Genomic DNA, 15,025 nt, shown 5'->3' with positions numbered 1-15,025 from the left:
GCTGCAGGAAAACTGACATTTCTAAAGAAAAAAAAAAGAAATTTTGTTTTTCTTAAAGTGTGCAGTTCCCCGTTCCAAACAATACCAGACCCTTTAGGTCTGGTAGGAATGTTAGGAGGGACCACATTTTTTTTTAAAAAGTGTGGGGTTCCTCCCAAAAGTCATACCAGACCCTTGATCAGAACATAGGCCTGGCAGGTCCAAAAAGGGGGGTGGGCGAGTGAGCGCCCACCCCTCCCTCCCATATCAGGCCACATGCCCTCGGCACTGGGATGGTGCTTTTCCAGGGTCACCCCTGGAAAAGCACCCTATCTCCGTGCCGATGGGGACAAGGGCCTCTTCCCCAAGCCCTGGGGCGTTGGTTGTGTGGGATTCGGGCAGGGGGATTATTCACATCAGGGTACCCCTTTAATAAAGGGACACCCAGATTTCGCCTCCCCCTATGAATGAGTCAATCACAACGTCCAGTGTTGCCCACAACGACGACGACTCGTCAAAATAAAAAATAAAACAATAAAAAAGAAATAGAAATAAGAATTTTTAAAAAACCCGACGAGCGCCGTCCCGTCCGCACGTGATGAACAACCGCCGTATGATGGCATTTTGACAGATGGTGGCAAAACATAAACAATTGGGCAGAGCTAGCGGTCACAGCTAGCTCCGCCCAACTTTTTACAGTTGTAACATGGTGAGCCATGATTGGGCAGAGTCATCATGCCTTTGCCCAATCATGGCTCTCACAGAGTACTGAGCCCTGATTGGGCAGCCCTGAGTGGTCAGGTGCAAGCCTTTACCCAAATAGGGCTTCACAAGGCCCATTGCCTTGTGGGATGTTGAGTGGTTGAACAGACCGCGAACACCCTTAAAGTTTGTGTGTTCGCTGAACACAAGAACTGGCGATGTTTGAGTCGAACTCACATTCGACTCGAACATGCAGCCCATCCCTACTCAGCAACCATCAAGAGAAATGGGAGGCACCTGAGCTGAATTTCAAATGTTGTTGCAAAGGGTCTGAATACTTATGCCAATGTGATATTTCACTTTTTTCTTTGTAATAAATTCACAGACAGTTCTAAAATTCTGTTTTCACTTTGTCATTAGCCAATGCACCTTACAAAATGACAGCTGCCTCCTAACTTTTGAGTTTTTCTCTAGTCTAGTCTTGGACCTGAAAAAGGATCAGTACTTGTACCAAGTACCGTACTTGGTATCTAAAAACCCCCACCCCAACCCCCGCCCTGCACTTCAAGGGTTAACTGCTCATTTCGTCTAATTACTCGGTCCAGCCTAGCTGGTAGTCCAGTCTGGTAGTCCCTGCAGCCTCTCTTCCCCTCCGCTCTGGCTGTGGAATGTCCCTCGTTGTCTTCATGTCTGATATAAAACGAGATAACTTACGGGACATCAGACTGCCGGAGCCCAGGGTAGAAGAGGCTGAAGGATAGCCCCACTACAAGGATTAACTTTTCGAATTCCCAGAGTTTAATGTAATATTGACTTTTTATTTGGGTATTTTCAAAAATGTTTTCAAAGCATTTAAGACTTCTTTGTTCCTCAGACTATACACTAATGGGTTTAACATTGGAACCACAGCAATGTACAGTAAGGAAAGCAGTTTGTCCTGCTCTTGAGAATGTTCTGAATCTGTCTTCATGTAGAACCCAAGAGATGTTCCATAGAGTAATATAACAATGACCAGATGAGAAGAGCAACTGGAGAAGGTCTTGAGTCTACCTGCTGATGTGCGGATTTTTAGAATGGAAGATATGATAAATACATAAGAGGTCATTATTAGAACAAATGGAATTACCCCAATGAACAATCCCTCAATTAAAATGATAGTAATCATTTTTGATGTATCAGAGCAAGAGATTGCTAGAATTATTTTAAGTTCACAGAAGATATGGTTAATGTCCTGTAACATACAGAATGATAACCTAGACACCATCAGTGAATGCATCAAGCCGTTTAATCCACCGGCAATCCAACATAAAACATTCAGCAGAAAGCAGAGCCTGTTGTTCATGATGACAGAGTAGTGAAGGGGTTTACAAATGGCTACATAGCGGTCATAAGCCATGGCGGTCAGAAGGAAGAATTCTGCATCCAGACAGAATACAAACATAAACATCTGCAATATGCAGCCAGGGAAAGATATGCTGGTGTCCCCCGTCACTGTGATAACCATGAGCTTTGGTAAAATGGAGGAGATGTAAAACATGTCTTGTAGTGAAAGGTTGCACAGAAAGAAATACATAGGAGTGTGCAGCGTGGAAGCCAGGCAAACAAGGGATGTAATGAGCAGGTTTCCAACTAATGAAATCAAATACATTAATAAAATGCTTATAAAAAGTATTGCTGATACACCTTGAATTTTTGAAAATGCCAAAATATGGAATGTTTGAAGAATGGTAACGTTATTTGCATGTCCATGCCTGATTAACAATAGGTTTAAACATATGTTTTATTAGAACTTTTTTCTCTATGTACTACACAAATTCATAATACAGATATATATTAAAGGATAGCTGTACCATTATTTTCTAGAAGTCTGTGACAGTCTTATTGTCACAGGTCGGCTAGAACTATGAGGTGAGTGAAAAGCAATCCTTTAACCGCTTGAATACCGGGGTGTTTAGACCCCCTTCCTGGCAAGGCCATTTTTCAGTGTCACAGCGCTGTGCAGGTATGCGCACCTGACGCATGTTTACATGCGTGTATGTAGGGGTGGGGACTATAAAACATTTTTTTATTTTTTTTTATTCTTTTTTATGCGTAACTTAAAACATTTTGGGGGGGAAACTTTAAATTTTTTTCCTATTTTTTTTTCCACTTAACTTTATTGCTATCACATAGGGGGCTAAGACACCCCTATATGTGATAGCAAAAGAGGTGACAGGTCCTCTTTATGGAGACATCAGGGGTCTCCAAGACCCCTAATGTCACCTAGGACCCCCCTGAAGAAGCTGATGAAGCAGTGATCTGCTTCATCAGCTTCTCTCCAGCATCTGAAGCTGGAGAGTGACACGAGAATGCGGAAGTGCTGTAATATACACTACTTCCGCATTCTGACAGCGGAGAGGGGACTGAAGGGAGATCGTGAACCGACCTCCCTCTAATCCCCTCTCAGAGAGTCACTATGCTGGTCCCGGGCTCCCGGGGGCCGCAGAGGGGGGGCGCACATATTGGAACCCCATACAAGCGATCCGCCGGCTCTATAGCCGGCGGATCGCTTGTATGATAACTGGCATCGCTGCCGGTTTTTAAATTATTCGTCTTTCCCGCTCGTGCGCAGCGCGCACGAGTGGGTAGATCTAACAGGACGTGTATACACACCCAGTTACATCCAAGAAGCTCCCGGCCGGCCTTGTATACACAACGGCTGGCCGGGAGGTAGTTAAGGTGACTCTGTGCTTTGCCCACAGAGGGCAGGCAAACAGGTTCCCTTTAATGCTGCCCTCCACAGAAGGACTTTCCTTTTACCTCCACTTTCCCCATAACCAATTGCTGTTAGCAGAGAAATTATGCCCTATGGAAGAGCAGAGTTTCTCTATTGAGAGCTTGCACAGGGCTGAGGACTGCCTCCTCCCCCTTCCCCAGTGCTGAAAAATCATCGTAGAGGAATGTGAACCTTCACAGACTTCCGAGAAGAAGAGTTGTGGGTTACAGGATCCTCGATGCCCAGAAGTACCAGATATTACATTTTCTGCCTAAACAGAGCATTAGGAGAGTGAAAGAAGGGTGAGTATTTGCTGCTGGGCATTAAAGAAAATCCCTTTTCCATAACTGGGTAAATTGCAGGTGTGCTTAAGTTCCTCTAAAATGTTGAGTGTCCGAGAGAGAAAAAAAATGCTAATTGACTTAAAATGAAACTGAACTCAGGAGTTGAATCTAAAAAATGCATTCAACTGCCTTAACTATTACCAAAATTGTATCTTATTTGTGTATCACTCGGCTGTAGATCCCCAAATCATCTCTGAATTGGTGCTGACACTGTCCTTCCTTCTGGAGGGTAACTACTTGTGTCCCCCATGGTCCATGTGTGTGTTGTAAAGTAGTCACTGCTCAAAGCTCACTCCCGTGATAGACTATAATCTCGATAGAAATTAGCAAACTAAACATGAGATTGCAGTCCATCCCGGGAGTGAGCTTGGAGTGGTGACTTCTTTACAACACACACAGGGACCATGGTTAATAAAAGTAGTCACCCTCCAGAAGGAAGGACAGTGTCAGGACCAATTCAGAGATGATTTGAGGATCTACAGCCGAGTGATACACAAATAAGAGACATTTTTGGTAATAGTTAAAGTGACATTAAAGTCACATCTCCCCCCAAGCTGCTCTAAGGACTTAACTTAAATGATGCCTCTTGATCCGATCATCTTCTTCTTTCCAGTAATATTCAGGAGTCCCTCAAGTGCTGGTGCCGGTCTCGGATCCAGCACTGACTGCTGTGTCTTCTGTGTCCCATGGTGTCTGTCCACGTGCATGCTGCCGGCTGCGTGCATTGACTTACCCTGTGTCCCTCCTCTTCTCCTGGCCAAAAATCCCTACTGCGCATGCGCCTGCCCTACGATAGAGATACAGAAATATAGAAAAAGAGATTGAGATATATAGATGTAGGGTCAGAGAGATAGAGAAATATAGAGATAGAGATTGCGATAGAGAAATACAGAGATAGGTCCTGTTGATGCTTCACAGCCGTTCAAAAACCTTCAGAATTTCAGACAGCAGGGTGCAGCAGAGACACAGGTAAGTTTTTACCTATTTGGTAGCAGTAGATATATGCCAAAAGAAAAGAACAACAAAGGATTAATTTTACTTTAAGGCACTTGAATGTATTTTTAAGATTCAACTCCATAGTTTAGTGTCACTTTAATATTGCCAAATAGATTTACTCTGTGTACATACAATTGTTAACTGTATTTATTTATAGTAGGATTCCATGGTTCTTTAGAAAATACATAGACCCTTGACTTTTCTCTCTGTATACCAAAGGAGCATGAGCTTAGGGATGATTAAGTAAAAAAGGATGGGACAGACATAGGAAACTTACAATTTTCTGCACCCTGGTTTTATTCATCAGTTTGGGAGACACTTCAGTTGGGTTGAAGTTTATCTGGTTTTTAAAGTGTTTGTCAAGCCAGGTTTCTAGTTTTGGATAGAATAGAAAAGGTTTAAAATGTCTATCAGGTATTTGCTGCTATTAGGGCTCAAAAAAAGAGATTTAACTTCACTTCCGGTGTTGCAACAGGGACAAAGACATAAATACAAATCTGTTATGAGTTCTAGCCTTTCCCTACTCTACATAAAAATCTGTGTTTTGATTCTTGGAGGTCCCTTCACTAATGGAGCCCTGGATAGCTTTAAAACCTGATAGTGGTTCTAATTCTTCCCCACTGTATCCAAAACTAAAAAAAAGGTTTGCCTTTGATATACTCCGCTCTTCTAAAGACCTCCTGCTTTCCAGCTCCCTTGTCAACCCCTCCCATGCTTGCCTACAGGACTTCTCTGGTGTCTCTCCCATCCTCTTGAACTCTTTACCCCAAACTTAGACATTATAACATTACAGGAGGACCTGGATAAAATAGGGGAGTAGGCATTAATGTGGCAGATGAGGTTTAATGTCGATAAATGCAAAGTAATGCACTTTGGAATTAAAAATAAACAAATGGGTTATACAATTATGGGTATGCCGCTAGGGAAGTCAGAAATGGAGAAGGATTTGGGGGTCATTGTAGACCACAAACTGAAAGGTAGTTTGCAGTGCCAGGCTGCTGTAAACAAAGCTAGCAGGGCTTGTCCTGTATTAAAAAGGGGATGTATTGCAGGGACAAGTCTATAATTTTGCCACTTTATAGATCATTGGTTCGACCTCATCTGGAGTACGTGGTCCAGTTCTGGTCACCAGTACTAAGAAAAGATGTCCTTGAGTTGGAAAAAGTCCAGCGGAGGGCAACCAAACTAATTAGGGGTATGGAGGACCAGAGCTACGAGACAAGGCTACTAAATTTAAACATGTTCACATTGGAGGTGAGGAGATTAAGGGGGGATATGATCTCCATGTACAAAATGTTCAATGGTGGTAGCAACATTAGCGATAAACTGTTTAAAATTAACTCCATTACAAAAACTAGAGGCCACCACCTAAAATTGGTGGAAAAAAAATTCCAGCACAAGGGGCGAAGGGGGTTCTTCACAGTAAGATCAGTTAGGGTCTGGAACTCACTGCCACAGGCGGTGATTTCAGCAAATAATGTGGAATTGTTCAAGAAACTTTTGGACGATTTCTTAAGGGACCGTAATATACAGGGGTACAGGTACTCCTAGAATGAGATCCTAATAGGTTGGACTTGATGGACTAATGTCTTTATTCAACCTCAAATACTATGTAACTATGTAACTATGTAACTTTCTGTCTATATCCCACTCTGACTGCCTTTAGGCGATCCCTTAGGACTGATCTCTTCATGGAAGCCTATCTCACCTCAACAGAAACCACTCAATCATCACTTTCTCAAACAATTCCCCCCCACACAGCTACCTCCTCATATATCACTTGCCCCTCCCTTTTAGATTGTAAGCCCCTCATGGGCAGGGCCCTCCTTACAATCTTGTCTTGAATTGTATTGTGATTGTAATGTCTCCTTATATTGTAAAGCACTGTGCAAACTGCTGGCGCTATATAAATCCTGTATTATATTAATAATAATAATAATAATATACACTTTAAGATGAATATGGTTTTAATAGGCTTATTCTCTTTGGGAAGTTTATATCCATTTACTGCACTGTTTTAGTAATCTTTCACATAGGTCTTTTATAGCTTCAGAAGTAATATATTGCCATAAATTATCATTTTGTATTTTCTTTATTCTATTTGGGTTTGTTTGCAATGGCAAATATTACCATGTACCCTTAGTTATGTGCATTTTTTTTCCATGTTCCCTCTAGATCTTTTTTTTTCTTCATGTTCCCTCTAGATCATGTTCTCATAGTGCCTCTGCCCCTTTAAATATGTATCTCCGATTCCTAAGCAATCCCTATTAAATTTAAAATGATATCTACAATGTATTTTGCTCTATTTGACTGAATTAAACTTTGATACAAATGTATTAAATCTAATTGAATCTAATTTGGCACACAGGATAAAACTGTGAACACGTTACAATTGTCCAGACAAAATAATGGTAAACAGTTTCTTGTATAGAACCTGTATAAGCTCTGCAAAATTGAGCCTGTTACTGTGTGAAATGTGTAAAAAAGGGAAGTCCTGAGAGCCTGTGCGTGCCAGGATTAAGATTGCTACAGTTTGTTTAAATATGGCTGCTTTTTCTTCATTTTGCTTTTGTACAAAGTGACTGAGACTTTCATCAGCTCTTCCTAAGCAGACAGGAACTTAAAAAAAAAAAAAAGACCATTCATGTTAAAATTGCATTGCTATATTACCTTTGAATTGGTGTAGACCTATACCAATTTTCTTCCAACATATCTTTTAAAACAGGGAAACTGAAAATAAGAACTTTTACAAATACAGCATGTTTCTTCTTCTTGTTAATTTCTACATTTTATACAGATTTATATACTGTTCACACCACAGATCTTTATAGGGCTTTGGAGGGCGTGGAACATTAATTTGTCAGTGTGCTGGGGGAATGTATATGATTTATGATTTGTTTATGATTATGATTTGCAAAACCCAGACAGCAAAAAGTCTAAGGGGAACATTACACAAATGAATATGAAATATATGAAAATATTATCTAATAGATCACATAGTTATAAATAAAATGCTCAACAAATAATAATATAGAAATTAGGAAGAAATTAGGTTTGATGCAGGTATATAACCTGCACATCCACATACATGCAAAATATATATATATAAATAAAACCCAACTCTCCATTATAATTCAATTTAGCCAAGAATGTTATTGCAGTGGAGCAATTTATCTTCTTTGTTCAATGCCAATTCTTCCTCTTGGGAGGTGAGGCATCCGTCTTGAATTAAGTTTTATAGGGTGAAACTCCATCCCTCACCCCACAGCCTTCAGCCCCAGAATGAGTGACTCTCAGGATGGTTGATGTATCAGACTTTTCCAACTCAGAGAGTGGATTTTAATTTTGCATGCTTTAACTGCAAAGCCTGAGGAATATACACTATATTGCCAAAAGTATTGGGACGCCGGCCTTTACACGCACATGAACTTTAATGGCATCCCAGTCTTCGTCCGTAGGGTTCAGTATTGAGTTGGCTGCGCCATTTGCCTCTATAACAGCTTCAACTCTTCTGGGAAGGCGTCCACAAGGTCTAGGAGTGTGTCTATGGGAATGTTTGACCATTCTTCCAGAAGCACATTTGTGAGGTCAGGTACTGATGTTGGAGGAGAAGGCCGGGCTCGCAGTCTCCACTCTAATTCATCCCAAAGGTGTTCTATCGGGTTGAGGTCAGGACTCTGTGCAGGCCAGTCAAGTTCCTCCACCCCAAACCCGCTCATCCATGTCTTTATGGACCTTGCTTTGTGCACTGGTGCGCAGTCATGTTGGAACAGGAAGGGACCATCCCCAAACTGTTCCCACAAAGTTGGGAACATGAAATTGTCCAAAATGTCTTTTGCATGCTGATGCCTTAAGAGTTCCCTTCACTAGAACTAAGGGGCCAAGCCCAACCCCTGAAAAACAACCCCACACCATAATCCCCCCTCCACCAAACATTACACTTGGCACAATGCAGTCAGGCAAGTACCGTTTTCCTGGCAACTGCCAAACCCAGACATGTCCATCAAATTGCCAGACAGAGAAGCGTGATTCGTCACTCCAGAGAACACGTCTCCACTTCTCTAGAGTCCAGTGGCAGCGTGTTTTACACCACTGCATCCAACGCTTTGCATTGTACTTCTTGATGTAAGGCTTGGATGCAGCTTCTCGGCCATGGAAACCCATTCCATGAAGCTCTCTACGCACTGTTGTTGTGCCAATCTGAAGGCCACACGAAGTTTGGAGGTCTGTAGCTATTGACTCTGCAGACAGTTGGCGACTTATGCGCACTGTGCGCTTCTGTCATTTTACGTGACCTACCACTTCGTGGCTGAGTTGCTGTTGTTCCCAGTTGCTTCCACTTTGTTATAATACCACTAACAGGTGACCGTGTAATATTTAGTAGAAAGGAAATTTCACGGAACATCTGAATCCAATGTTTTAGAGTGTTGTCCCAATATTTTTGGCAATATAGTGTATGTACTTTAGTACTCTACTGTCTTTTTTGGGAGTTGATTATATTCTAAGGCAGGGGTCAGCAACCTTTTACACACCGAGTGCCATTTTTGAAACCATCAGACAACCGGGTGCCAGTGAACAACAGCGCTCCATAGTGTTAGTTAGATTTTCATTTTTACAGTATACCTGCAGGGTGATCCTTCAGCTCTCTCCACTGCGATCTGACTCCTGATGAAACTGGGCAGGGAACAGATTTTGCTGCTGTACGTCTGACATGTGAGGGAACCGCCAGGGACTGCAGGCGGGAGATCGGGCAGACCGCTGAGAGCCTCCTCAGCGCGCCTTTGCAAGCCAATGAAATGCAGCAATGTCAGAGGTGGGTGGGCGAATCAGGTAACTGACAGCTGCTCACACGTGCCAGCAGAGACAGACTCGCGTGCCATGCCGGGCACGCGTGCCGGGGGTTGCCGACCCCTGTTCTAAGGTTTAAAAGAATGTGTACTGAACTTGTAAATTTTTCTTCACTAAAAAAAATACTTTTTAAAAAAAATATTTCATTTAAATATGAAATATTGTGTGCTAATATTAATATAGCAATAACATGAATTGCATGCTTTTATATATTTATCAGATACAAATCAGAAATGTCTTTCAAAGTTTCTCAGTTTGTTCTATGCTTTATCAATTAAGCTTCCCTTTAGCTTGTCCACCACTCCCACAACATTCTACTAGTCACTCAGACTCTCAGAGAGAAATGGCTAAGTTCCTAATCAACTGGAAGACCTAAACTTAATTCATCATTAACCACTTGCTTGCCAGAGCAATTTCTTACATGTGCACACACATGATAAAATCTGCATGTTTGGCTAGAAAACAGCTTCAGAACCCCAAACAATGATATATTTTCTGAAAGTAGAGGCTCTGTAGAATAAAAAGTAGGGATGCACCGATACCAATACTACTTGTACTCACCCAAATGCTCCCTATACTTATCCCAATACCGGAACATCCAGTATCAGGAAGCTAGGTGGCGAGTCATTACACACCGCCCGGCTTCCTGTTTGGCAGAGAAACTGGCTCCATGCTCCCAAGTCACCAGGGATCATGGAGCTGGCGAATTCCCGGCCAATCAGGAAGCTGGGGGTGGGTTATGATTTGCCCCTCCAGCTCCGGCTTCCTGATTGGCCTGGAACCCGGCTCCATGCTGCTCCCTCGTTACTTGGAGGGAGCATGTAATGACTTGCCATCTGGCTTCCTGATTGGTCAAGAAGCTGGCCAATCAGGAAGCCAAGAGGCGAGTCATTACCCGCCCCCCGGCTTCCTGATTGGCCAGAAAGTGTGCTTCATGTTTCTTCATCACGTAGTAGCGAGGGGGCATGGATTCGGCTTCCCGGCTAATCAGGAAGCCGGGCGACAAGTCATTACACACCACCCGGCTTCCTTAATGGAACTTCCGGTATCGGTATTCGGTATCGGCGAGTAGCAAAAAAAAAATAGGTACTCCTACTAAATACCGAAAAAACAGTATTGGTACATCCCTAATATCCAGCCTTTACCAATTCTTTCTGGCTTTGGTCATGCCTGGGATGGTAAACGCGCCCTTAAAGTGATATTAAAGGCAAACATTTTTTTCCCTCCCCCCATGTAAATGTTAGCACTTACCTTAAATGATGTCTCTTATTCTGGTCTTCCTCTTCTTTCCCCATGTTTTCATGTGTCCCTCCAGCGGTGTGGCGTCACTCCGATCCAGCGCTGACTGCTCTGTCCCTCCGATCCAGCGGTGCCTGCATGCGGGTGCGTCCATAGACTTACCTTGCGTCTCTGCTCGTCTCCCGGCCGAGAATCGGAACTGCGCATGCGCCCGCCCCAAGATCCTTTGCGGCTGTACGAGCAGTTCCTGATTCTCGGCGCGGGAGCGAGCAGCGATAACGAGGTAAGTTTAAAATGATTTCAAGCGTTTTTGGTTTTTTTTTTACACTTCTTGCCTATATCTACTGCTTGCTAGCAGTAGATATAAGCAAAAAAAAAAACCGGAGGGTTTAGAACCCCTTTAATCTTATTTAGATGTCACACAGTTCATCATTCTGCAGAGAACAATCAAAGGCATCTTCCAGAACCATTGCTTCCTGGTTGCTTAAAACTGTCCAGAAGGCTTACAAGATTTAATATGTTTTTGCCTCTGAAAAATTCTTGGGATTGTTTCATCAAAGTAATGGTAGCTTCCTGGGCAGCTTTCTGCAAGGTTTTTCCGGAGGCAATTTGCAAGGCAGATGCTTGGTTTTCTGTTGGCGCAGTTATCAGCCACTACAGAATAGATCCAACTTAACTTACCATTGCTGAGTTTGGAAGAAACATAATTCAACTTTTCTCTGCACGTGTTGCACAATTAATTTCTTTAAATTGATTTTCATTCCTTGAGACTTTTTGTGCTAGAAAATTCCCTTTATATGCTGGCATGATGCACCAAGAAAATGAAAACATATTTTTCTTGTGCCTCTTCGTCACAGCATAACTTCGCACCCTAAATGTCATGAGAGGGAGTCATAATAGTTTTTAAAATGGTGGTAAAGTTAGGGCAAGAAATTAAATAGCTAGCCAGGCCTATGAGGTGGATGGGAGTGTAGCAACAATCCATCCTGTCCTGAGATGAAGATAGTTATTAGAATAGTTACCAGCATTAGGATAAGAATTTAAATAACTCCTTTGGGGTTGATGGGGACGAAGCCACAACCCATCTTATGCTGCCATAAAAATGCACCAATAAAGTAAAATTACAAAATGCTGAGAATACAATTTTGTGTTTTCTTACTTAGAAAATGGTAGACTTTCCCTTTGACCTCTAACCCCATCTAGTCTCAGAAGAAAATAGAAATAATAATTTTACTATCTACTTCCCAATTTATTTCAGTACAATCGGCAATGTAATTGAAGAGGGAAGATTAGATTCTGGAAACGCCTAATCTTTCTTGGCCCCCTCCATTCTCTGTTGGAGAGCTGTGTAAAAAAATGTTCCTGGTTAGTGGTAGATTCACCAGCTAGCATGACCATTGACTGTCTTATTCATAGGAAATACATTCTAAAAAGAAAATACAACAGCCAACCTATGAGATAGGTCAAAACTGTAATTAAATCATAATGGATCAATGTAATCACCTTGCACAAAGACAAAATTAAAACTTTAAAATCAAGAATCACTGCCCTATACATAAATACCATGATGGAAAAGAAGAGTGAAGGTAAAGACAAAGGTCTTTTTAAATAATATTCAAATAATATTGTATATATTTAACTGCCTTAGCAAATTGCCACGGAAGATGGGGAACAATAATCAGTGCTTTTACTCCACCTACCTTTATCAGTATCAGTAAAAGTGCAATATACTGTATATATATATCTCTATATACAGTATATTGCCACTAAAACATCACCTACCCGTCATGACATAGACTCCACTAGACCTCTGAAGGTATGCTGTGGTATCTGGCACCAAGCCGTCAGTAGCAGATTCTTCAAGTCCTGTAAGTTGCAAGTGGGGCCTCCATGGATTGGAATTGTTTTTCCAGCGCATCCCACAGATGCTCAATTGGATTGAGATCTGGAGAATTTGGAGGGCAAGTCAACATCTCAAACTCATTGTTGAGTTCCTCAAACCATTCTTGAACCATTTTGCAGTGTGGTAGGGTGCATTATCCTGCTGAAAAAGGCCACTGCCATCAGGAAATACAGTTTCCGTGAAGGGGGTACATGGTCAGCAACAATATTTAAGTAGATGGTAACATCTACATGAATGGCAGGACCCAAGGTTTCCCAGCAGGACATTGCCCAAAGCATCACAATGCCTCCACCCGCTTCCCACAGTGCATCCTGGTGCCATCTTTAGCAGTGCATCCTAGTGCGGTCGGTCACCTTCTCACCAGTTTTCCTTCCTTGGACCACTTTTGGTAGGTCCTGACCACTGCAGAGTGGGAACATCCAAATGAGCTGCAGTTTTGTAGTTGCTCTGACCCAGTTGTCTAGCCATCACAATTGGGCCCTTGTCAATGTTGATCAAATCCTTATGCTTGCCTATTTTTTCTGCTGGCAACACAACAACTTCAGGGACAAAACCATTACTTGCTGCCTAATATATTCCACCCAGGTGCGTCCAGGTGCCAGTGTAACAAGATAATCAATGTTACTCTCTTCACCTCTCAAATGATGAACATATTTGAAAGCCTGAAATATATCAGGTAGAATTGGAGGCTCTGCAAGTCCCCACCACAGTCATAGAAGCACCACACTAGAACCAATATTACAGTAAGTGAATCAAGTGGCCTAAAAAAATATAGATGAAAAGGGAAAATTATAATTTATGAACACAGGGCCATGATGGGGTTTGAGTCTAGAACTTCAGGTCTGCAAAAAATACATGCTATTATGTCACCATGGTGCCCCTTAATAGATGTGTCAATACTTATACATTTACATTAACATAGTCCTACTGGGCAACTTGCTATCTCTCTTTACAAGCAATTTTTGGGGTAAACAAACTGAATTCCAAATATGGATGAACTGCTATCTTGATATTCTTCTACCAGTAACATTTTTTAGAACCTTGAGTACTTCTTTGTTCCTCAGACTATACACCAAGGGGTTTAAAAGTGGAACCAAAACAGCATACAGTAATGAGAGGAATTTTTCCAGCTCTTCAGAATTTTCAGACTCTGGTTTCAGGTACAAGCTAAGAACTGTCCCACAGAAGATGGACACAATGATGAGATGAGAGGAGCAGCTGGAGAAGGCTTGTCGTCTTCCTTCTACTGTATGCATCTTCATTATAGTGGATATTATTTTTATGTAGGAGGTCAAGATTAAGGCAAAAGGCACAATCCCCAAAACCACTATTTCTATAAATATTATGACACTTATTGTCCTGATTTTGCTGCAAGCCAGCTTTAAAATGGTCTTTAAATCACAAAAGAAATGGTTGACATTTAGCGTTATACTAAATGATAACTTTGATATTATAGAAGTGAAAATACATGAATTTATAGAACTGACAAGCCAGGATGTAGCAGCCAATAGTGAGTAAACTTTCTTATTCATAATGAGATGATACTGAAGAGGCAAACAGATGGCTACATATCGGTCATAGGCCATAGAGGTAAGTATGAAAAACTCTGTATCGACACAAACATGAACATTTGTGTGAAGCAGGCTTGGAAGGATATCCGATCATCTCCAGTTAATAGGATATGTAATAGTTTGGGTAGGATAGCAGAGACATAGATAATATCCTGAACTGACAGGTTACATAGGAAGAAATACATCGGAGTGTGGAGATTGGATACAATACATACAGATAATATAATCATCATGTTTGCAGTTACAGTCAACAGGTAGATGATCAGGACCACGATAAATAAAATCTGCCATAAAACGACATAACTAGAAAATGCCAGCAGATGAAAATTGGTTTGATAGATAGTATCATTGGAACACATGTTTCTGGATAAAACATTAAAGTCTTAGTATGAATTTGTTGTTCACTCGATCACCGTTTGATTGTATAAATGCTTTTCGATTCTTCCAAACATTAATAATCTACAATTCCCATAAAACTAATAGAGTTTTGTAATGTATAAATGAATGTGCATGATAATGCACTTGTAACAACACATCTGATTACTGTATGTTCCTGATGCATGGACTGCTTGTACCTTAAGGGGGGAAATCCTTGAAACCTTGTCCTGAGCAATTTAGGTGCCACTAAACTTATGAATTAAATCCTAAAAATACATTCAAAAATGTATCTTATTTGTGTATCATTCGG

At 41.5% G+C, this 15,025-nt stretch overlaps 1 protein-coding gene and 1 pseudogene across 1 annotated transcript; both read right to left on the bottom strand.

Moving 5' to 3' along the window:
• Positions 1 to 1,498: 1,498 nt before the first annotated feature.
• LOC108797870 (olfactory receptor 5V1-like) lies at positions 1,499 to 12,652 on the bottom strand. Its single transcript, XM_018569561.1, has 2 exons — positions 12,646 to 12,652; positions 1,499 to 2,364 (listed from the first exon to the last, which is right to left on the bottom strand). The coding sequence occupies exons 1-2, from the start codon at positions 12,650 to 12,652 to the stop codon at positions 1,499 to 1,501; spliced, it is 873 nt and encodes a 290-aa protein (XP_018425063.1).
• A 1,115-nt stretch (positions 12,653 to 13,767) lies between these two features.
• Positions 13,768 to 14,696, bottom strand: LOC108797868 (annotated as a pseudogene).
• Between the last annotated feature and the right edge of the window lie 329 nt (positions 14,697 to 15,025).

This window comes from Nanorana parkeri, unplaced genomic scaffold (assembly GCF_000935625.1).
Source record: "Nanorana parkeri isolate BGI_ZX_2015 unplaced genomic scaffold, ASM93562v1 scaffold1356, whole genome shotgun sequence".
Taxonomy (NCBI): domain Eukaryota; kingdom Metazoa; phylum Chordata; class Amphibia; order Anura; family Dicroglossidae; genus Nanorana; species Nanorana parkeri.
The sequence above is the reverse complement of the archived record's forward strand: the minus strand, read 5'-3'. Positions and strand labels throughout refer to the sequence as shown.